General features: G+C 40.9%; 1 protein-coding gene across 3 annotated transcripts in view; it reads left to right on the top strand.

Annotated features, from left to right (window-relative positions):
• TJP2 (tight junction protein 2) overlaps positions 1-20,507 on the top strand; it is a 72,858-nt gene extending 52,351 nt beyond the window's left edge. The window contains exons 12-23 of one of the 3 annotated variants that reach the window (XM_063080321.1): positions 1,296-1,404; positions 3,735-3,945; positions 4,826-5,013; positions 5,479-5,574; positions 6,320-6,399; positions 6,811-7,021; positions 12,881-12,981; positions 14,167-14,379; positions 15,537-15,647; positions 16,775-17,092; positions 18,370-18,455; positions 19,451-20,507. In XM_063080321.1, the coding sequence (XP_062936391.1) occupies positions 1,296-1,404; positions 3,735-3,945; positions 4,826-5,013; positions 5,479-5,574; positions 6,320-6,399; positions 6,811-7,021; positions 12,881-12,981; positions 14,167-14,379; positions 15,537-15,647; positions 16,775-17,092; positions 18,370-18,455; positions 19,451-19,616 (1,890 nt within the window). In that variant the 3' untranslated portion in view covers positions 19,617-20,507. The remainder of the gene's footprint in view (positions 1-1,295; positions 1,405-3,734; positions 3,946-4,825; positions 5,014-5,478; positions 5,575-6,319; positions 6,400-6,810; positions 7,022-12,880; positions 12,982-14,166; positions 14,380-15,536; positions 15,648-16,774; positions 17,093-18,369; positions 18,456-19,450) is intronic. The other 2 variants (XM_063080322.1, XM_063080323.1) reach the window with 2 other exon arrangements.
• Positions 20,508-23,274: the final 2,767 nt, after the last annotated feature.

Below are 23,274 nucleotides of genomic sequence, written 5' to 3'. Positions count from 1 at the left end.
GGACCTTGAAGAGATTTAGATTCTGAGGATGATGCCTAGTGAACAGGTTAAAATGGTGGTCAGGGGCGTGGTTCTGAGGGCTATAAAAGGAGAGCACGTGAGAGTCAGTCTCTGTCTGCTTCTACCATCTTGTAATGTGATACCCTGTGTCACTGAAGCCACCACCAAGGAAGACCCTCACCAGATGTGTTCCCTGGGCTTTGGACTTCCCAGCCTCCAAAACTATAAACAATAAATATTGTTTCTTTATAAATACCCAGTTCCAGATATTTTGTTATAAGCAACAGAAATGGACTACTACATGTATACTTTCACTTAGTCATAGATTTTGGCCTTAATTAAGGCCCAATTAATGATAATTGTTTTCAGTAATAAAGCATAATGTGATTAAGAGGAATCAATGACTGAATGACTGAAGAAAGTGATAGGAATTCTTTATCTTCTTTTCATTTCTACGATGTACTATTAAAGTATCAGGTACTTTAAAATAATTTTTGCATTTTACTTATAATTATTCCTTTAAAAATAGTTTTAAAGGTACAGAACTGTGATTTAAAATGCCCTTTGCTTTGTGCCACATTTCAATTTTACTTGCTTTCTAATTACTCTTCCAAAAGCTATTTACAGTATCCTCTATTCAATCATTACGTAATAAATGTGAGCTCTTGGCCAGAAATAGGTGTGGGCCAGAAGCTTAAAGATTATATAATGGTCTGCATATTAAGTGAATGCTCTTCAGTTTCATAAACACCTTTCAATTTCATAAACTCATGTCTAATACTTTTTAGATGATAGAAGCTATCAGAGAAAGGTGAAATCAGTCAGAATCCTTATTTGCAGACTTTCATTTGAACCAATTTAAAAACAGCACGAATGCTGGGCTAGCATGCTTGTTTGCCACAGACTCTACCACTCCCTTTTGCATTGTAATTATCTGTTTCATACTTACACATTACCTGTCTGGCCACCTTTATAGGAGACTCAAAGAAAAGAGGGAGGCAGACATAACCATAAGAAATTCTAATCTGATCTGGTAACAAATCCTTGATTTAACAGCTTATCCCTAAGGGATGGTTGGCACTGTGGGGAGGCAGGAGGTTATAGTGATGCCCACACAGCCCAGGCCCATAGCAAAGGGTTGGGAGGGCTTGAGTGGAGACACTTAGGACTTCTTTACATCGTAGTTTTGCTCTGGGCAGACCCTGATGAAAACAAAAAGCTTAGGTGGCACCTTAATATAAACTTCTCGTGTTTTTTTGTTTTTTTGTTTGTTTTCTGTTTTTCCTTCCTATCAGGTGAACACACAGGATTTCAGAGGGCTAGTTCGGGAGGACGCTGTTCTCTACCTGTTAGAAATCCCCAAAGGTGAAATGGTGACCATTTTAGCTCAAAGCCGAGCCGATGGTAAGTTTGGTCATTTAGTTTAGTTTGGGGGAAGGATAAGAGAGGTGTCTTGGGACCAGAATAGGCAAATCTTGGTATTAATAAATTGAAGTGGATCTTGACACCTAATCCCTGAGTCATAGGTTTGTTGAGAAAATGTGGGTGCCTTTTAACTTTTCTGTAAAAGTGTTTTTTATGTATCCACTGAAATAATTTCACTAGTTGTTTCTGTTTGGAATAAAAGTGCTTTCTATTGATTGATTTAAATTGACACATTGTAATTGTACATGCCTATGGGGTACAATCTGATGTTTTGATACATATATATGTTATATAATAATTGGCTTAGGGTAGTTAATGTAACCGTCACCTCATGCATTTGTCATTTCTTTGTGGCGAAAACATTCAAAAGCTTCTCTTAGTTACTATAATATACAAAACTTAACTGTTAACCATAGTCACCCTACTGTGTGATAGAACATCAGAATTTTTTCCTCCTGTCTAATTGTAATTTTGTGCCCATTGGCTAACCTCTTACTGTCTTCCCTTTCCTTCTCCCCTCATCCAGTCTCTAATAACCACTGTTCTACTCTCTCTCTCTATAATATCAAGTTTTTTTTTTCTTTTTTTGAAGATTTCACATATGAGTAAGATTGGTATTTGTCTTTCTGTGCCTGGTTTACTTCACTTAACATAATGACCTCCAAGTCCATCCATGTAGCTGAAAATGACAGGATTTTATTCTTGTTTATGGCTGAATAGTATTCCATTGTGTATATGTATCATTATTTTTTGTTTTATCCATTCATCCAGTGTTGGACACTTAGGTTGATTTCATATCTTGGCTATTGTAAATTGCGCGACAGTAAACATGGGAGTGCAGCTATCTCTTTGACATACTGACTTCATTTCCTTTAGGTATATATGCAGTAGGGAGATTGCTGGATGATGTGGTAGTTCTGTTTTTAAATTTTTGAGGAACCTCCATACTGTTTTCCATAATGGCTGTTTTAGTTTACACTCCCACCAACAGTGTACAAGGGTTCCCTTTTCTCCACATCCTCACCAGCACTAGTTTTCTTTTGTCTTTTTGATAATAGCCATTCTAACTGGGGTGAGGTGATATCTCATTGTTGTTTTGATTTGCATTTCCCTGATGATTTGTGATGTTGAGCATTTTTTCATATGTCTGTTGGCCATTTGTATGTTTTCCTTTGAGAAATGTCTATCAGGATCCTTCACCCATTTCTCAGTTGGGTTATTCATTTTATGTTCCTTATATATTTGTGATATTAGCCCCTTATCAGATGTATAGTTTGCACATATTTTCTCCCATTCTGTGGGTTGTCTCTTCACTCTGTTAACAGTGTCCTTTGTGCAAAAGCTTTTTAGTTTGGTGTAATCCCACTTGTCTGTTTTTCCTTTAATTGCTTGTGCTCTTGAAGTCTTATTTAAAAAATACTTGCCCAACCCCATGTTATGGATCATTTTCCTTGAGTTTTCTTCTAGTAGTTTCATAGTTTCAGGTTTTACATTTAAATACTTAATCCATTTTGAGTTGATTTTTGTAGAGGGTGAGAGATAGGGGTATAGTCTCATTCTTCTGCACGTGGATATCCAGTTTTCCCATCTCTGTTTACTGAATAGACTGTCTTTTCCCTAATATGTATTCTTGGCACCTTTGTCAAAGATCAGTTTTCTGTATGTGCATGAATTTATTTCTGAGCCCTCTATTCTGTTTCATTGGTCCAAGTGTCTGTTTTAATGCCAGTACCTTGCAGTTCTGGTTACTGTAGCTTTGTAGTATAATTTGAAGTCAGGTAGTGTGATACTTCCAGCTTTGTTTTTCTCAGGATTTCTTTGGATATTCGGGGTCTTTTTTTGGTTCCATATGAATTTTAGGATTGTTTTTACTATTTCAGTGAAGAATGCCATTGGTATTTTGATAGGGGTTGCATTACTTCTGTAGATTGCTTTGTTGTTCTATTTGAACCTTCAACTGATTGGATGAGACCCACCCACATTAGTAGGGCAATCTGCTTTGTTTGGTCTACCCATTTAAATGTTAATCTCATCCAGAAATACTCTCATAGAAACACTTAGAATAATATTTGACCAAACATCTGGACACCCCATGGCCCAGTCAAGATGACACATAAAATTAACCATTGCAGCAACTCATAAAGTTCATTATTCATCCTTCTTCCTTTTGGGGCTGTGCTTCTCATAGAGCCTGTGCACTGAGTTCATGGATGGAGAGATGGTAAGGGGCGACCAGAGATAGAAGCTGATAACTCAAGAAAAGGTCTTTAGCTAAGTCAAATTCAGCAAACAATGCTTTTGTCTTTCAGTGTATAGAGACATACTGGCTTGTGGCAGAGGGGATTCATTTTTTATAAGAAGCCACTTTGAATGTGAGAAGGAAACTCCACAGAGCCTGGCCTTTACCAGGGGGGAAGTCTTCCGAGTAGTGGACACACTGTATGATGGCAAGCTGGGCCACTGGCTGGCTGTGCGAATTGGAAATGAATTGGAGAAAGGCTTAATTCCCAACAAAAGCAGGTATCTGAGATCATACATGCCCATACACCCCTCTTGACCACTCCCCCCCTCAAAAAAAAAAACCCAACAGAATCCCCCAAAAGGAAACCCCATGTGACTTCATTTTTTTTTTTTTTTAAAAGATGACCGGTAAGGGGATCTTAACCCTTGACTTGGTGTTGTGAGCACCACGCTCAGCCAGTGAGCGAACCGGCCATCCATATATGGGATCCGAACCCGGGGCCTTGGTGTTCTCAGCACCACACTCTCCCGAGTGAGCCACGGGCCGGCCCCATGTGACTTCATGATTTGTCATGATCTACATTTTGTTTATGGGAAGTGGCCTGGATCTGTAAATAACACCAGCCGATTTGCTGTGTTTCGTATCACGATTGATTATTGCTCTTGGCTGCTTGAGTGGTTTCCTAAGGGAGTGTCTAGTGCATTGCATTCCTAGGGGAGACACTGAGCAGCCATAGCACCCAGCCACCTCTTAGAGACAAGTCACCCAGCTGGTGCCCAGTCCTCATCCTAGAGAGAGGCTTATGCATCCCAGTGAGCACTTGCTTGTAGGATGACAGTGTGGGAATCTAGAAAAGGTACCTGTATTTTAGCAGGAGTTCCAGGTGTGTTTACTGTATACCTGTGTACCAGAATGAGCCAAATTTAGCATATTTATTACTAAGTTTCTTGGGGTGGATTTTATAGACTCAGCCTTTTTCTGCCTCCATTTGCAAGCAAAGGTCCTCATATTTCCCACCCTGTGAAATGTCTCCATCAACAAGCTGAATCTTCCCTAATCCAAGTTCATAAGGAAAATCAACTAGATTTGGTTAATGACATGCACATTTGTCATGTTTTCTGGCTCTAGAGATTGACTTCCCATGGTTTCTTCTCTCAGAGCTGAACAGATGGCCAGTGTTCAGAATGCCCAGAGAGACAACGCTGGGGATAGGGCAGATTTCTGGAGAATGCGTGGCCAGAGATCTGGGGTGAAGAAGAACCTGAGGAAGAGTCGGGAAGACCTAACTGCTGTTGTGTCTGTCAGCACCAAGTTCCCAGCTTACGAGAGGGTTTTGCTGCGAGAAGGTGAGGAAGCCACCTAGAGCCAGGAAGTGATCCGACTGGGCTCTGAGCCTGTTTTCCTTTATTTTCAGACTGTAATGGTCAAGTTCTAACTTATCTGCATCATTTAGGCCAAAGGCTTGTTATAGAGTTGGAATCATATTCTAACAAGGAGCATGATTTATGACAAGTGAGCCGTTCAGACTCCTAAATGGAGGCATATTTCTACAACCTAAAAAACAAAATTTTTAATACTACTATTCAAACCTTTCTATATATTTCCTATAGTAAAATTTATCTTTTAAAAATGGTGAGGGTAGTAAAGGCATATGCTTCAGAAGAGAGCTGGGCTGAGTTGCGGATAGAAGAGCACACATTTTCTTTCATTTAGTCATGTTCTTATTAAAAGCCTGTATAATTCTTTTGCTTCTTAATCTTAATAGCTAGACAAATGTATGTGTTTTAATGGCCTTTCTCATCTCATTTCAGCTGGTTTCAAGAGACCTGTGGTCTTATTCGGTCCCATAGCAGATATAGCAATGGAAACGTTGGCAAAGGAGTTACCTGACTTGTTTCAAACTGCTAGTAAGTCTGTCAGTGATTTTTTTTTCTCTCCAAATTTTTATTTTGAAATATTTCTAGCATACAGAGAAGTTGAGAGAACAATGAACATCCACATTCCCTTCAACTGGAGTCACCGGTTGTTATTTTACCATATATACTTTCTGTCCCCCACCCCCTGCCCATAGACACACACACACACACACACACATTCTTTTAGAATTTTTGCTGAACCATTTGAAAGTTTAAGTTGCAGACAGTATAACACTTTACCCCTGAATGTTTCTGTGAATCTCCTAAGAACAAGGACATTCTCCTGCACAGCCACAATACCATTATCTCAGTGAAGAAATTTAATATGGATACAATAACATTTTCTAGTATATAGTTCATTTTTCAAATTTCCTCAGTTGTTTCAATTATGTCCTTCATAACTTTTTAAAAATCAGGATACCACCATTACATTTTATTTTTATGTCATTTTATGATTTTTATGTCTTTTTAGTCCCCTCCTTTTTTCTAAATTATTTTGTGACATTTACATTTTGGAACATCCAAACCAGTTGCCTCATAGAATATTCCTGATGGACTGGCATAACCATTTCTTCATGATTAGATTTTGGTTAAACAAATAGTGTGGGTCCTTCCCACCATCTCATTAGGAGGCACCTAATGTCAGGTGTCCTGTCATTGCTGATGCTAGGTCCGGAGCATTTGGTTGTCACTGATTTCTAAAAAAATTATTTAGTCCCGTTTTTTGCATTTACAGAAACAGAACCAAAAGATGCAGGATCTGAGAAATCCAGTGGAGTAGTTCGGTTAAATACCGTGAGACAAATTATTGAACAGGTGAGAAAATTCATCTGAAGGCCATGTTGTCAGAAGGACTTGGATCATGGTGTGCTGTAGTCTTAGAGCAGAATCTGTATTTTAATAATCATTAAATGTTAGTGATAAAAAATTAAAGGCAAGTGATTTTACTGTGTGAAAACCAGTCACTGTTCTGTAGCAATAATGTTTTGGGTTTTTTTTAGAGTACTTACTCAGCATTGTACTAAATAGCCTGTTAATTCATTTTACCAGAAGTTCTAGCAGATTGATAATATCAAACTGCATGTAATGTGGAAGGAAATGTTTTCTGCTTTTTGGTTTAAATTTATAAGTTTTATCCTATACAGCCTTTACACTTACTAAAACAAACTTCTTGATGCTGTATTACTTTACACACCCATTTATGTGGCTTTTCCCCATCTGTAACAGGATAAGCATGCGCTACTGGATGTGACTCCAAAAGCTGTGGACCTGTTGAATTATACCCAGTGGTTCCCAATTGTGATTTTTTTCAACCCAGACTCTAGACAAGGTGTCAAAACCATGAGACAGAGGTTGAGTCCAACATCCAGCAAAAGTTCTCGAAAGTTATTTGATCAAGCTAACAAGCTTAAAAAAACATGTGCACATCTTTTTACAGGTAAGTGAAATTTAAAGTGTAGTCTCTTTTCTCAGAAGTGAGAAGTAAAGAATTGAAAAATGGAAGAAATAAGAAAATCTGAATAGAGAATTTGAAATCCTGTTCATGACTCCTTGAAAAATAGTCCTATAAAAGAGGTATATTAGACCCATGGCATTTGTATATAGAACTTTGCAATTTAGACTGTTTGGAAATGATCATAAAGGTCCATGATGCAGTAATTAGTCATTTTGATGAGGTCCAGATTTTTGTGTGGGACTGCAAGACTGGTGATTGAACTTGGCTCCCACCCAGTGCCCATGTCTCTTTGTTCTCTCATTACCATCAGTGCACACACTAACTTACAAAGTGAGAGGAACATGGTTTCATTATTTAAAAATGTCCCTACAAGAAACCGGAACATTTTGGATATTGGATGATTTAAGGATTTATTACCTCTATTTTTTAGATGTGATAATAATATTGTGATTATGTTTAAAAAAAAAAAAGTCCTTTAGGGATATATGAGGGTACTTCAAAAAGTTCATGGAAGGATTTGTATTCTTTTTCAATTCTATTTTTCCACAAACTTTTTGACGTACCCTCAAATACTAAATAAAATATTTATGAATGACCTAATATGATGTCTGTAATTTGCCTAAATAATCTACAGTAAGGGGAGTGGTTGGGGTATAGATAAGACAAGACTGACCAGGAGTTGGTAGTTGTTGAAGCTGGCTGATGTGTGCATGGGAGTTCATTATACGATTTTCTCTACTTTTGTATGTGTTTAAAGTTTTCCATAATGGAATACTTTTTAAAGTCCCTGAAATGAAGACCCATTGCTACTTACTATTACTTCAAGTAAAATGGTCTAACAATGTGACATATTTTAGTAACTGAATATATGCACTACCTGTATAAATAACTATTGAATTCTATGAATATGGCATATTTAAGAGTTTAAAAGGGTTACATAAATTTTTAGGTCATGCAGTGCTTTATTTTGTGGGAATGCTATAAAGAGACTGCATGGATATAATATCCTCAGGATAATGATAGCTCTTCTGAGTTCAGTGCCTGTCCTCATCAACCTATGGCCTTTTGAGCATGTCTCTGATATGGGGGAGAAAGGTGGGTGAATGAACATGTGTCCATTCCACTCTTGTTTTACTGTCACTTGGCTTTTCTTGTTAAAGAGAGATGCATTACTTACCACTATGGCTAAATGGTGTAACTGATAGTTTAACCAAGTGCTGAGGAGGAAACGATCCATCATCAACTAGATTTATGTGAATGTAAAGTCTTAAGCACTTGTGTTTTTGGTATATTCATGTGTATCTTTTCTGTCATCGTCTCGTCGTTGTTATTACTGTTACCTTGGCAACAGTAAACAGTGCTGTCTTCCTAGGCCACAAGAAAGGCCCAGCGACTTCTGCATAGTCACAGATGTAGTGTGTGGCTGAGCCCAAACCAAATCTGAGCTGTCTCTGACTGTGTGCACAGTACTGTATGTATGTTACAGCACAGACATTTTATTCTAATGCCGAAGGGGGTCCTATACACAGTTCCTCCGTTTAACAGATGAGAAAACTGGGGCCCACATGATTGTGAATGATGTCAAACCCATCCCCACTTCCTCTTTCCCTCTTGCCTTCATTGAAGTCCACTGACTGGCTAGAGGGTCAAATTTGGGGTTCGTGTGAGGATGCGAGAAATCAGGAAGAGAGGGCTGGCTGGTTAGCTCAGAGGGTTAGAGCATGACCTGGTAACACCAAGGTCAAGGGTTTAGATCCTAGTACCAGCCAGCCACCCCCCTCCACTCCCCTAACCCCCGCCGACCCCAAAAATCAGAAATCAGGAAGAGAAATAATGGGTTGTGGAGGAAGAACCAGGCTGAAGAAGGCTGGACAAGAAGGGGAAGCTGGGCAGAAGGAGGTAGCCAGTTACTGTGGGGCACTCCCTTTATCTAGCATTGAGTCGGCACCATGTGCCCTTGGGAGCACAGGCCACAGTAGCTGGCTGAGGCTGAGGATCTGGGGGGGCCATGTGTGTAGAGGCAACTCCTCATTCAGCTTCACTGATAGATTCCAAGATCCTTAAAGGCAAAGACTTGTACGGTCTCTGGCTCTGTGCGGCAAATAAGTGGCATAAATGTTCGTAACCTATGTTAGAATTACCTCTGGCACACCAAGACATTTCTTGCCTAAACTAATCAGGAAGTTGAAAGTTTTAGAATAAAGTCAGAGGTTGGGATGGAAACTCACATTGTGAGCATTGAGTTTCATCTGGAATTTTGAAATGACCCTGTCTCTAGTGAGATAGATTGCCAATCTTTTACATAGAATTACGCAGTCTTCAGAATAGATGGTGCAGGGTGCTGAACAGCTTTGACCAACAAGCCCCAGTTTTCTTCCAAATGGTCTTTTACATTTTCTTCCAAACTTCTATGTTTGACTCTTCAAAGCTGCACAGATGGCCTGGCTAGGCGCTTTTATTCCCAACCCCCCGTCCCACTCAGCTTGACCAGGCTGTGACTTGACGGTGTGTGGATGGCCAGAAACACTGGATTTCAAACTGGAGCAGCAGAACTTATAGACAGAATTCATATTTTATAAGTTTTTAGAAATGATTTTAAAGTTACAGCATTTTATGAATTAATAATTGAGAATAATAGAGCTTCTTTGATGAACACAATAATTTGAAGTCAAGCTTTAGGTCACAGGTAGTTAATAGGATGAATATCATTTTTATTTTTTCCTTTTTGCACAGAAATTTTTAAAACCCTGTTTATCACAGGCAAGTATTTAATTATGACAATATTAAAATGGCTCCCCTTACAGTCTTGAAGTACGTCTCAGTTGAACAAAAGAAGCTTTATTCTGAGATTTGCCCAAAAGCTAGCTGACTTGTCAAAGTAAGTTAAAGTGGTAGGCTTGCCTTCCCCACCCCTGCCAATTTTTAAAAATTGAGTATAAAACTACATTTGCATGTATATATCACAAGAATATTTTTTTAAAATGAAGTTTGAATTACATGTTTTCTTGGAACCTTTGAAACACTTATTTCATGGTTTGAAAACCACTGAAGTAGAATTATAGATTTAGAGACCCAGGTGGGGCCACCCTTTGTGTTAAATTGTGGGGTTTTAAAGCACCATGGGATGTTCTAGCCCTCTTATCAGTTTTCCAGGCTTCATTGAAGTGAAATGTGTACAGTTTGGTCCTGGGACTTCAGAGGAACTGAACAAATGCTACTGATTATTAGTAGTGATATTACTTTATGCTTATTTTATTATCTTTCAGTGTTACATGCTGTAAAAAATTTTTGTCATTATTTTCTTTGTCACTAGTCTGTGAAAAAGCTTGTGGGAAAAGTGACCCTTGTACCAGCTAAAAAAAAAAGACCAAACTACAGGAGGGGCTTCTTGGTTTCTCAGGGAGTGCGGTGAGTCTGTTGACCACAGGAAGCAGGGACAATGCTGTACTCCCTGGCTGGACACCTTGGCTGTCACTAGCCCATTTAGAGAAGCTCTGGTACTTGAGTGTTGACTCAGCCATGCAAATAGCTGTGTTGAGATTTAGTTTACATACCATATAATTCACCCATTTAAAGTATGCCATTCCGTGGTTTTCAGTATTTTCAGAGTTATGCAGCCGTCACCACAGTCAATTTTAGTACATTTTCATCATCCCCAAAAGAAACTCCATTCCCACTATCAGTCTTTCTCCATTTCTCCCTGTCCCCAACCCCTCCAGCCTCACATGTCACCTTTTGTTGTTGCTCTTGGAGCTTCCCAACCTCCTTGGCTGGGGAGGGTGACCACATACGTGCCACTGCTGGGCATGGATGCCCCCAGAATCCCAGTACTGCCAGCCAAAGCAGTGGCTGAGTGAGGATCCTTTTGGTATCTCACTTTTTCCAGCTCGAAAGAAATATTAAGCCTATTCAAATGGACATAGGCTAAGCCCAGAAGTTGGGAGCAACAGGTAGTTAACTAATATTGCTCAGTCAAAGAATCTGAAAAGCCTAATGAGCAAAGCCAACAGTAAGTCAAAGGTCCTTGATTCAGAGTCAAGTGAAGGCACTACTGTGGCTGTGCACCTACCTATTAAAAGGTCAAGTGCATTAACTGGATGTTACCTTCATAAGGGGCTTAGGAAGTTAGCTGCTGTGAAGCTCTTATTTTTTGTTTATATTCTTGACTGTTCGTGTGAACTCAATAAGAGGTTCTGTGACTTTCTTCATTTTATCAGGGGGCATGAACATATTTTCTGCATTTCATAAATGACCCTTTTGACTTTAGATTTTCTTTATGATGAATATAGACTGCACTGATCTCAGACAACTCCAACATAAAGCCTTAAAATACCACTTAATGTTCAGTATACATTTAGTGCAAATCACTTATCTTATCTCTGGGGTGTACAGTCTCATAGTATTTAAGTACTATGGCATTATGTTCTAGCTACAAGCACAATAATCTTTACAACGTATCGTGATAAGGATACAAAAATTCACAGAATCAAGGTTAATTTTCCTCGGGTTGTCTAATGTATCAGTTTATTCCAGTGCTATAAATAAATAACTGAGGAAACTAAGCTTATTCGGTACTTTTGAAGGTCAGTGTTAGAACTTCTTTTTTTTTTTTATTGGTTATACATATTCATGGGGGCAAGAGCTGACTGTCAACACCTGTGCCCACGTTGTGGTGAGTAAATCAATGCCATCAGCATGCCCACCACCTCAAACTGCAGTTGTTTGCTGTGTCCTCCACCCAACCTCTCCCCAACGCCCCTCTCCCGGAACATCTTAAGTGAAGAAAGCTATGTTACTAGGAAGAAAACTTGAAGCATAGTTGCTCACAAAATTTGCTTAATGGTTCGTTTTGGCTTTTGAAGTGATAGACATAATGCCATGCCCTGTGATAAAAGGCCATGACAATGTAATTTAAAAGAAATCCTAATTTACCTGATATTAGTCTGATAATTTTGGGCACAATTTGCTTATTTGCCTTATCCCCATTAGGTCCATAAATATGTACTGCTAAAGAATGAATGCACATGCTGTGCGTCATTGGTATTGTATATCTGTGCTCTAAATTTGTTTTTAGATGGGCTGTGTAGTGTGGAGGCTAAGGTCTCTGAAAGCAAATTTCTGATTTGGCATCCTGGCTTCTCCACTTGCTGGTGTGAGGCCTTGGGCTAGTTACTTTCAGCACTGTGCCTGGGTTTCTCATCTGTAATTTAGAGATAATAGCAATGCATATCTGGCAAGGTTTGTGTAAGCATGAAATTAGCTAATCTGTGTAAGGTACTTGAAAAGGTACGTGGTCGATCCTTAGTAAGTGCTGTTACACAAGATATATTTTGTTCTGAGTAGAAAATGTATATTCTTTGAATATACACCAGTTGAGTTTGGTTAATTTGTGTGCATAATCTAAAATATTTAGACTATCAAAATGACCCAACAGTATATTAGTGTACATTTTTCGTATTTATAATATACACATCTATGTAAATGATCTTAAAAATATGGCACTTTTATATTTGTTTTAGATGTGTTATCTTTACTACTGAAAACATGCTTTTTAAAGACATTTTTAAAAGTTAGCTTTTCTGAAAATGGCATTCTGAAAATTAACCTGTTTTTTTGCTTTATAACATCTGTGTAATGTAAACTCAAACAGCTAGACAGTAAATAGTTTCAATTGTATTCAACTAAAGGAACTTAATATTCAAATACATGCAGGCTTTTTCTTGCATTTTCCAGTATTTTAATTCAAATATGACACCAACAAATATAAATGATGTCAAATAGCATGCTTTATAAATATCGCTCTAGAAACTAATACACACATTTTTGTTTACATTTCTATAGCCACGATCAACCTAAATTCTGCCAATGACAGCTGGTTTGGCAGCTTGAAGGACACCATTAAACATCAGCAAGGAGAAGCAGTTTGGGTCTCTGAAGGAAAGGTATGTGGCCTAGATATGCTGCTGTGAGGTGAGAGTCCTGCTCTGCATCTTTTCTGAAGGGGGCAGTGAATGTAGTGAAGCCATGCCCACTTGAAGGGACTGCAACACGCATGCTAACTGAGTTTGAAATTTTATAAATTCTCTGACAAAGTAGTGAGACGAAAGGACTTTTAAAAGAGAAGCAGAATGTGACATGTGTGAAGCCCTACATTCACTTCCCTTTTACTTTTAACGTAGTAACTAGTGTCGTATTCCAAGTACACTAATCAGAGCTTACAAGATCTTGTGCTGAGCTCCACAGCTTACTAAGGACATGGAAAACTTAGAGTGGAGAGGAGAGGCAAGGAATGTGGAGAATATGGTTAAAAATTAATACAAAGAAGAAAAGCTAACAGAATGAATGATTTGTTTTAAAAAGAGGTTGACAGAGACTGTGCCATAGTTCTAGGGGTTTGGCCAGGTGATACAAGAGCATCAGGGAACTTGTGTGGGCCTCTAAAATCAGATGGCTTCTCATCTGTGGAAATGGTTTATGCGTGACAGTGCTTCAGGGAGAAAGGAGAGAGTTTATGTAAGCTGTGATCTCTTTCATTCAAGGAGCCTTTCATGCTAGTGTCCTGTACCTCCGCTGAATGGAGGTAGTTTGTGAGACGTTACAGTGTCGATCTTGTTGCAGAGTTGACTGAGTCTTGCTCTTTGGGAACTGGATGTCCAGTAGGGTATCTAGCATCTACAGAGTGCTCACGCTCTGTGAGCATGTGTGCTAGTCTCCCTGGAGAGGACAAGTTGAACAGGCCATAGCTCCTGCCCTGGAGGGCTGGAGAATCTTGTAGAGGAGTGGAAGTGTGTGCACTTACGACAGGAGACGGGTACCAGGAGAAAGGCTGGAGAGGAGCCTGGTTGTGGAAGAAAGACATTCCAAGAGGAGTGTGGCTCTGTCACGGTGCATAGGGTGGGTAGTAGCGAGGATAGGCTGGAGTGTTCCTAATTTGAGTCTTGTGCAAAAATTAACATAATATCAACATTGGATCAAAGCCAAGTGATTTCAGGAAAATAAAGCTGCCCTCCCTGTCAGGCGTGTGTCAAGGTTTTAGTCACTTCACTGTGCCCTTGGGAATTTTCTTGAGTCCCCACTCCCAGGAGCCATGTCAGACCCCACTGACCCTCCAAAACAAATTCCTCTAGATGGAAGGGATGGATGATGACCCCGAAGACCGCATGTCCTACTTAACCGCCATGGGTGCAGACTATCTGAGTTGTGACAGCCGCCTCATCAGTGACTTTGAAGACACCGATGGCGAAGGAGGCGCCTACACTGACAATGAGCTGGATGAGCCAGCCGAGGAGCCGCTGGTGTCTTCCATCACCCGCTCCTCGGAGCCGGTGCAGCATGAGGAGGTGAGGCGAGGCAGGCCACGGGCTGCAAGGCCACGGGCAGGAAAAGGAGATCCTGGTGTTTCACTTTCATTCTTTTGGACAACTGTTCATTCAGGGTGCTGTGGAAGGTATTCCTCAGGGGTGGAGCAGATGATTTGTAGGGAGTCTCACTGTGATTCCATGCCTGTGTGATGGTGGCTGCGGTCCACGAGAAAGTGGGTCGGGAACATGAGCCTTGGAAGAGGCTGAGTTGGCAGCACTGCTCATACCCATGCATGATAGATCAGCAGTGCAGCGTCATGTGCCGGCTGTCCAAATTTCAAGTGGAACATTCCTTGTGAAATGCAGAATTGTTGTGTTTACTTGTAACCTTTGATTAGGTCTCTCTCAGAACTCTTAGGTGTCCTTGCTTTTCTTCTCCTCCCTACCTTTAACCTTTCTAATCTTGCTAGAGCTCCTGAGTGTTTCCCCATCAGTTTCCTTCTCTCTTCTATTTCAATTTTTTGATTGAGCTCATGATCAAATATTCATCTGATCACATGTACTATGCATCTAGTGGCCCGTGATTAGACAGCTTATGGGGGTCCTGGAAATCACATCAATAGGCGCTAAGTTAGGACTGGAGCAATTATTAGCTACACCTCAGAGAACATTGGAACATGATCTTTGTAGGTGAGATTACCCATGTATTTGGATAATTATTGCTGTGGATTTCCCGTCAGCAATTTAGCTCATTCCGGTGAATGATTTTTTTTCTTTATGAAATAGAAGTACCAAAAAAATTAATTGAAGGGGAAGAAAAACCCACTATTTCCACAACAAAAAATTAGTATATTCTGTTAGACACATAAAGAATAAATTAACTCCTGTCTATAAATATTGATGAGCTAAATGCTTAGAAATGTTAATAGTCATTAGTGACACAGGAGATTTTAGACTTTAGGAGGGTTTTGTAAAGGAATTGCACTTTAAAGGAAGAGACTGTTACACTGGATGCAGCCAGTTTTAAAAAGTGTCTTAAGCATTTGCTGATGGGAGTCTGCCTGGTATCTGCGTTTTCAGTGAAAAAGCACTGGGTCAGAACCTCAACTTCTGTGCAGAACCACAGCAAAGCAGATGAGCGCTGTCTTCTCTCTGCTCAGATGTCCTTGTTGTGAATGAACCTTTATGTCTTGTAGAGTGTAAGAAAACCCAGCCCAGAGCCACGAGCTCAGATGAAGAGGGCTGCTAGCAGAGATCAACTTAGGGACCATAGCCCACCCCCAGCATTCAAGCCAGAGCCGCCCAAGGTATGTGGCTGGGAAGCCCAGGATGGGGAGGAAGAGGAAGCGGATGCCCCTGGATAGCCAGGGAGGAGCACTCCCAGTGAGGTGGTCTTGAATTATGGTTTTGACTCACTGTGTTCTCTCTTAGAGCCTGTCTTTTGGCCTGTTGGGTGAACCCAAAATTAGGGAAGAACAAAAAGATAGAAGCGCAAGGCAGTGTTAGGAGAGCTTATAATTTTACAAGTGTTAGTGTTTATTTTCTTTACTTTTTTGTAGAATAAGTTTTACAGACGCTTCGTGTTCAGAATCACCAATCTCAAAATCTGTTTTTCCTTTTCTGTCCAATTAAAGTTTTCTGCCAACCAAAAATCCTTATTGGTGATTTCTTAAAGAAAACCATCTCACCATTGTTTACGGTGCATCTCTTTGTGAGAGCAGTTTAATTTATTTAATAAATCGTATCTAGAACAGAATGAATATAAAGACACAGGGCATCTGTCGTATGATTCTTTACTCCCAGTCAGAGTCAAAGCTATGGCTATAAGCTTTTCTTACATCCTAATCGATTTTCTCTATTCACTCAATAATTTAGACAAGAAAACAGTAATTGTGTGAGCTGTCAGAAGTAATTAGTGACCTCATACAGTTCAATATCTCAGTGAAGATTTGCAAGCAGGGCTAGGATTGAAGTGTGAAGGAGAAGTGGCTTCTAGTGGGATACACACCACCCCCACTCCCCACCCCAGCCTCGTTCCCCTCCGCTGGACACGGGTCTCACCTCTGGGCCAGGGCATGTGCCCTCGGTGCATCGTGACCTCCAATCACAAAGCCTGACGTATTCACAGGTCTTCTCCAAAATTCGAATCTCCTTTAGTACCAAGTTATTCAAGGTCTGACCTTCCTCTAGCAACTGCAGCCCTCTCAGCACTTTCCTCCCTAGAGCTCCTGAGACTCTTCTGTAGGAAGGGAGGGGGAGGACTCAGGATGCCCGACCAGCGGCTGTTGGCTCTGCCATATTAGATTCCTTGTCAGAATGACATTTGTTGATCACCTTTGGAAACTGATCAGGAAATGGAGTGTATTAAATCACTAATATAGATTTGAAAATAAATTAAAAGCCCAAGGTAATAACATGTCATTGCTCTCTGCAGGCCAAAACCCAGAACAGAGAAGAATCCTATGACTTCTCCAAATCCTATGAATACAAATCAAACCCCTCTGCCGTTGCTGATAACGAAACTCCTGGGGCACCCGCCAAGGGTTGTCCTCCTCCTGTTGCAGCAAAACCTGTCTTTGGCCGGTCGATACTGAAGCCCTCCGTTCCCATCCCTCCCCCGGAGGGTGAGGAGGTAGGAGCGAGCGGTGAGGAGCCCAAATCAGTCCTGGGCAAAGTCAAAATATTTGAGAAGATGGATCACAAGGCAAGGTTACAGAGGATGCAGGAGCTCCAAGAAGCACAGAATGCAAGGGTAATTGTTTTTAAACCACTAGATGATCTTAGCGTGTCAGCAATAAGAGTTTTAAATGAGTTTGATTTCAGTATAATGGTGCACAGTCCCTTTTCCACTGCCGCAAACATGGCAGGGATGTTCACACACTGAGGCGTGTACTGTGTTTCTTCCAGATGGCCAGCTATCAGCACATCCCTCTTTCTTCCGATCAAGAAAGCCTAAAAATAGAGGGGAATAGGACTCTTTTTTTTTTTTTTTTTTTTTTTTTTTTAGTGGCTGGCAGGTAAAGGGATCTAAACCCTTGACACTGGTGTCACCAACACCGCTCTCTAACCAACTGTGCTAATGGCCAGCCCGGGAATAGGATTCTGCCCTTCATTCTTCAGAACGTTGTATCGGGTTCCAGATGGGGAAGCGGGACAAGAGAATCAGTACCTCAGAGGTTATTTTAATTAGGGTATTCGTGATGTTTATTTGGTGACTGAGTCTTCATTTGCTCTCAGATGTGCCATAGAAACCAAGCAAACTCTTGAGTGCGAAAATGGAAAGGCCCGTAGATTGTACCTTTTGAGCTGTCTGAATTTTTGTACCATGTGCACATATAACCTTTCAAACATCAAAGAATTTAAGTAAAGGTCTGCGAAGCATATCTGGCCCAGTAGATATGGGAGTTTTCTATTCACGTCTGTCACAGCAGCAGCAGCAGCAGTGCTTCTGAGCGTGTAAAAACATTTTTTCTTTTATTGTGGTGAAATATGCATAACATAAAGTTTACCGTTTGAGCCATTTTTTAAGTGTTCAGTTTAGTGGCATTAAATGCACTTACATAGTTGTGCTCAGCCGTCACCACCATCCGTCTGCAGAACTTTTTCATCCTCCCCAAGTGAAACTCTGCACCCATTAAATGCTAACTCTCCGTTCTCCTCTGCCCCCAGCCGTTGGCAACCACCATTCTACTTTCTGTTCCTGTAAATTTGACGACTTAAGAACCTCAGTAAATGAAATCATACAACAATTGTCCTTTTGCGACTGACTTATTAGAATAATGTCCTCAAGACTCATGCATATTGTAGCGTGTGTCAGTTTCATTCCTTTCAAACATTTTTCCTATTTGGCATGTACCACCAGGCACCACACACAACCATGGATGCTCGAGAGTTGCTTCTATTTTTCCTCTTCTCCTTGAATGGGATGGAAAAGGAATAGGGTATGGGGACAGGGTGGGACCAGCAGGAAGCCAGCAAGCAAACTGACCAGTGGTCGTTCTTTCATTCTTTTTTTCTTAATCACCACAGATTGAGATTGCTCAAAAGCATCCTGATATCTATGCAGTTCCAATCAAAACACAGAAGCCAGAGCCCGGCCTGCCCCAGCATGCAAGGTAAGGGCTGCTAAGTATGTATAGCTCGAGGACTTGGACTTGAAGAATTTTCTTTACCCAGATATTAGAGGCAACAGGAGGATTTTTCCCCACCTGGTCAACTGTTTACCATATTCATTCAGTCATATTTAATTGTAAAGATTGCAGAGTCAAAAATTAATGGTAATTTTGCTTGTGTGTGAACACACTCTCCAACAAAGTGTCATAATTGATATTGCACGTTGGTACCCTTTGACACATTGGAGCGCAGTTACGTTAGTGTGTTAGGATAGCTCATAAGGAAAATTCCTAGGGCTTAGACCAGTTTTGTTGCTGTTTCCCGGTTCATAGCCAAACTCCTTAATTCCTTTGTATCACCTAGCTAAGTCAGGCCACTTGTGCCTAACTCGGGGTCTGAAGAGACAAAGACAAGCAGTTGACCAGTGGTGGTAAGATGCTTTATATTTAAAATGCTACTCAAGCACCAGGAATTAACAGTGTCTTCCTGTTGAGGTTTTATACTGGATCATTTTCTACTTCTGAGAAGATAAAAAAGAAAAAATCAGCTTTTCTTGACTGGAAGCTAGAGTCTAGTTTTACAGCAATAGAAAACTTGAAGCAGATTTCTTCTTTACCAATTGAGTGGTAACACAGTTGACCATGTTGCCTCTAGCAACAAAGGCTCCTTGGTATATTTGACTGAAACTGGCAGGGAACTGGTTCTGCTGGGTGAGGCTGTAGCTGGGAGGTTGGGGGTGGGGCAGGCACCCCTGTCCAGTGGGGAATTCTTAGGTCAGGGGGCACCTGGCTGGCTTGCTCACTCACTGCCCAAGTGGGCATTGACCTTGATCTGCTACTCCTATCCCTGCCCCCACCACTCTGAGCCTGGAGTGTGGCTTCGAGGTCAGCAAGTGACCTGCCTTGGATGGCCACGCTCTGTGTTCATAGCCACACCTTTGGGGGCAGCCCGAGGATGCAGATGTGCTCCAGGATGCATTTGACACTCTCTTTGTTAGTTCCAGGCCCCCTGAACCACAGAAAGGTCCTTCCAGACTTTACCAGGATACCCGAGGAAGTTATGGCAGTGACGTCGAGGAGGAAGAATACCGCCAGCAGCTGTCGGAACAGTCAAAGCGTGGCTATTACAGCCAGCATGCCCGCTACCGGGACACTGAGCTATAGATGACCGCGAAGGGACTCTTCCCACCCGCCGCCACAGCAGTGGCACTCCTGCCAAGCCACTGGGACGACTCTTCAGTTAAAATGCACTGCGGCGACGTGGAGGGACCCAAGCTATGTTCTCTCACAGGCAGCTCCGGGACAGCCGGTTTAAATTAAGACCTGAAGGCTGCTTATGGGACTGGGTTGGACGAGTTTATGGCTTTTTGCTCAGAATTAGGAAGAACACTACAGTCTGATACTGTTATTTTGCTTCAGTGGACCAAAATCTGTATTAATTCTGTTTCCGTATTTTTAATATGTATATTAAGAAGCGATAACTATTTTTTCTCATTAATAGCGGACTGTTTCAATGTGAGGCAGAATGTGAAAAGAGCAATAAAACAATATTGTTGGACTCACACTAAATTCAAAGAAGTATTTTATTATGAGAGTACTTCAAAAAGTTCTTGGGAAGATTCATGTATCTCTTAATTGTATTTTTCCATGAACTTTTGAAGTATACTCATACAACGAAGTGCCTTTGATGAGAAGTGTCTTAAATACTCTTCCTTTGAAGCTTTATGCAAAGCCATAATGGACTAAAACATTTTGACTAAATTTTTATACCAGTTTAATAGCTGTGGTTTTCCGTGCACTGAATCAAGGCATTTGTCTTTGTAATATTTTGCATCAATTTTGACTGTGTATATAATAGCTATACTTGATAGTTGGGCGTTTAAATGCTAAATAGCCTGAAGACCAAGAAGTTAGTATAGAAATTTTTTGTTTGTTTAAAACCTTTGCTTGAAAAAAGCAGATACTTGAGGAAAATGCATTTTATTTCCAAAAATATGTGTAATGACATCAGTCAGTTTTATAATTTAATAAAAAGGAGTACATTGCAACCAATAATTTGCATTGTGGATTTCTACACTACCTATTTTTAAATGCACCTTTTATTTCAATTACTGATCAGAAAAGTCAGAACTTGCTCATTGTTGGACATTGAAAAGGAGACACATAGGAAAAATTAAAATTTCCTATAATCCCATCTGATAATTTTGGTGTGTTTCCTCCAGTTATATATTTGTGATGTCTGTGTGTGATATGTGAGACTGTACTTTTGCATTCTGTTTCCCACTTTTTATATTTGACATTTTGTCATGAACGTTTCTCTCAGATAGTGTAAACTCCACACACACACTATTAGTAATAACTGAAGAATGATATATCCTATGACTGCTTCATAAAAGAACAGTTCTCCTATTGTTGGCTGTTGGATTACTTCCCATTTTTTACCTCTTACATGAAATGTACCTGTTTGTATGTAATCCATTTTTGCATGTCAATGATCAGCACTTCAGTCCTTTTCTGAATTACTGAGTAAAAGAATAGGAACATTTTTAAGGCTCTTGATGCTTATTGCCAAATAGCTTTCTAGAAAAGTTGCATCAACTTACATCCCATATTCACTCTTGAAAGACTAAAAGAAGTTTAAAATTTAAATGAGACAGCTGAGGAATTTAAGCTTGTATGAATCAAAAGTACACTGAGTTTGGGAAAGGAGGAGAAAAGAGTCTTGGTTCCATTAAGGGTTGTTTATGATATGAATTGTCACAAGGGCATTAAGCTTGTGTTTTAGTCAAGTTAGAAATTCGCTTACTCGTAACTGAGTTATACTGTAAACTCAGCCAGAGTTAGTTGTGACTCTTGAACATGGCTCTTTCAATGTTGGTGCTGTAATTCATAAACCATTTAATGCAATATCTTAAAATTCTGAACAATCCTCAAGGCACTGACTAAAATTTGCATATCCATAAAGAGAAGCCACCTTTTGTGAATAGAAGAAAAAATATGCTGGTTAAGTATAAAATGATGTAGTTCACGTTGGCCTTTAAGTACAGGAATAAGCTCTATTGCAAGCACAGGGAGGGGAGGAGAGGCGGCTTTTCAGCAGGAGCTGGGCTGCCATCTGGTTCCCCTGGCTTTGCAGTGCATTAAATGGTGCAGCCAGACGGGGCCTCTGCTTCCAAGAACGCCCAGTACTGTGCCTGATTGGTCCACCAGCGCCTCCTCCACCCCCTTCTTATTCATATTCTGCTTTGTCTGGGACCCGTTTAAGGCTGCCTGCAATATACATGAAGTATGATGGGAAAATTGGTGCTGAGCAAATGAGGAATAGGGAAGATAGAGCCATGAGTGAGGGCAGCGTTCACTCTGCACTGTCGGGGCTCCTGGCTCTCCAGAAGCCGGTGTGGGACACGAGATGCGAGTGGGCACGGATTTGATTCACAGGGTCTATCAAGGGGGAAAGTTGTTTAGAGAATTCTCTCCCCATTGTTTGTTTTCTCCTGTGGGGGTCTCATGTTGCAACCGCATATTTGCAAGGATGATTTTGGAGGTCTCTCTTAAACTGTGTTTTTCTATCTAGGGCAGTAGCATGATTCCAAGAGCCCTTCAGTAAAAGTCCTGGAGAAAGGACCAAAACGGGCAGTGTAGAAGCACTCTGCAGTGTGGCTTAGTCCAGAGATCCAGCCTGGGGTATCCCAATACATCCAATGCATCCCAAACAGGAATGTAACATGTATGATGCCCTAAGATAAACAAGTTACTTATCTTTTTGGGGAAATCAATTTTACTTTCAGATTGAGGAAGGGGTGTTTTACATTCAAACAGGGTGGATCATGCAGCAGGATGCAAACCTCACACATTTGTGGGAATAAAACGTAGAACTTATTGAAGTTTTGCATTCTTAACAGGTCTTTTGGGCTATGCCCTGCACCCCCTTGTCCCGAGACCTTCCAGATAGTATCATTACCTCCTGAGGAGCACGTTCAATCTCCTCTGCCAGTTAGGGAAGTGCTGCATAACTTTTAGTCCATCCCTGAGCTACTGGTTCTCAACCACAGTTTTGTTTGTTTGAATGAACAGCAGTGATTTGGGGGAAATTGGGGGAGGTTTTAATTTGGGTAGCAGATCCCAAGACCAGGCTTAAGAGTCTAAGTGGTTTATTTGGCAGCTGCAGCGGGAGACCAGAATGTAATCCAGCGCTGGTGGTGCCTCAGTGGGCGGTGTCGGTGGGGAACAGGGAAGAAGGTGTGTTATCATTATGCCCTTGTCCCTGAGCCTACATGAAATTAACCTTCGATCCCCACAGTACCTATAGTAGACACTGGTTTATCCATCAATTATTTTAAGTGCCTTCTATGCGCCAGGCCAAGGATCTGAGGAGACCTTCCTCAGTCTCATGTCCTGAGAGGTTTCCGGGAAGAATCCTAGACTCTTCTTGGGGACCCAGAGCATCCTAGTAGGCTGTCTTCTTACTGTTAATACCGCAGGCAGGGAGGGAGAAGGAGCCAGTCACCAGAACGGCCTGTGGCTTTGCTGAGAAAGAAGGGACCCCATCCTAGATGATAAGCAGATAGGAGGCAGGTGATGTACCCAGTAGTGACAATTCTGTCATGGCCCCTGGCTCAAGAAGGTTCCACACAACCTGGTTCCTCAACAGCATCAGCTAATAGTGTAGCAAGAGAACACTCCCCCAGGGATGGTATTGGACAGGCTGGCTTGGGACAAGCCATAGCTCAAGAGCCCAAAATATGTTAGCTATGTCTGTTGAAGACCTTGGACTAAAGAACATTCAGGGTCCTGCCTAAGGCCTGGATGTTTTAACAGGTCA

Source organism: Cynocephalus volans, chromosome 16 (assembly GCF_027409185.1).
Source record: "Cynocephalus volans isolate mCynVol1 chromosome 16, mCynVol1.pri, whole genome shotgun sequence".
NCBI classification, from domain to species: Eukaryota; Metazoa; Chordata; class Mammalia; order Dermoptera; family Cynocephalidae; genus Cynocephalus; species Cynocephalus volans.
The sequence above is the reverse complement of the archived record's forward strand: the minus strand, read 5'-3'. Positions and strand labels throughout refer to the sequence as shown.